This window comes from Bison bison, unplaced genomic scaffold (assembly GCF_000754665.1).
Source record: "Bison bison bison isolate TAMUID 2011002044 unplaced genomic scaffold, Bison_UMD1.0 scf7180017860184, whole genome shotgun sequence".
Lineage (NCBI taxonomy): Eukaryota > Metazoa > Chordata > Mammalia > Artiodactyla > Bovidae > Bison > Bison bison.
In genome coordinates this window covers 4,395-5,343 of record NW_011490756.1, presented here as the reverse complement: position 1 = coordinate 5,343, position 949 = coordinate 4,395, and the positions used below count along the sequence as shown (strand labels likewise).

Here is a 949-nt window from a genome sequence, read left to right as displayed (position 1 = left end):
TAAAAAAATTACTTGGGAAGATAGCTCTCATTTAAAGGGAAAAAATGAGGAACAAAAATTTTCCCATGAAGTAAATGGAAATTTTCAAATATTCCTTATCCAATTTCAGAAAAAAATAAGAAACTTAGAGAAGAAAGGAAAGGTATCCATATACCAGACAGAATAGAAAGCTTAATCGAGTGACTTACTTAAATTATATGGAGAAGTTGAAATCAAAGAAATAGAAAGACCAGGAAATAAATGTAAGGAATAAGAGCTCTTTCTGCAATCTGATCAAGAATCACAATTTCTGCCTCTAATGATTTGACTGCTGTAATAACTGACACTTCTTCAGCCCCAGGACAATTGGCCCTTTTACAGCTGCCATCCCAAAGAATCTTCTTAGAAATCTCTTTATGTCTTTATTTCTCAGACTGCAGATGAAGGGGTTCAGCATGGGTGTGACCACTGTGTACATCACACAGGCTGTTTCACTTGAGTGTGAGCCATGGGTAGCAGCAGAGCTAAGGTACCCTCCTAAGCCTGTACAATAAAACAAGGAGACGACTGAGAGGTGAGATGCACAGGTGGAAAAGGCTTTATACTTCCCTCGAGCTGATGAGATTCCACATATGGAGAAAACTATCTTAGAGTAAGAGTAACATATCCCAGTGAATGGACCACCACCAAACAGCCCAATTGCAAAATACATCATCACATTATTGAGAAAGGTATTAGAACAGGCAAGTTGGATCACATCTTTGAATTCACAGAAAAAGTGGGGGATTTCCAAGACGGTACAGAAAGACAGTCGTAATGCCAGTAAGCTTTGTAACAAGGAATTCAAGGCACCTATTAGCCATGATATCAGCACCAGCAGTCCACAGAGAACCGGGTTCATGATGACTGTGTAGTGCAGGGGGTGGCAGATGGCTATGAAGCGGTCATAGGACATCACAGTCAGAAGAAA

At 39.8% G+C, this 949-nt stretch overlaps 1 protein-coding gene across 1 annotated transcript; it reads right to left on the bottom strand.

The window, feature by feature from the left end:
* Nucleotides 1-295: 295 nt before the first annotated feature.
* LOC104982476 (olfactory receptor 7A17-like) lies at nt 296-946 on the bottom strand (the record flags this gene model as incomplete). The annotated part of the gene is made up of 1 exon (XM_010831870.1): nt 296-946. A coding segment is annotated over one exon (651 nt), but the record flags the coding sequence as incomplete, so codon positions are not given.
* Between the last annotated feature and the right edge of the window lie 3 nt (nt 947-949).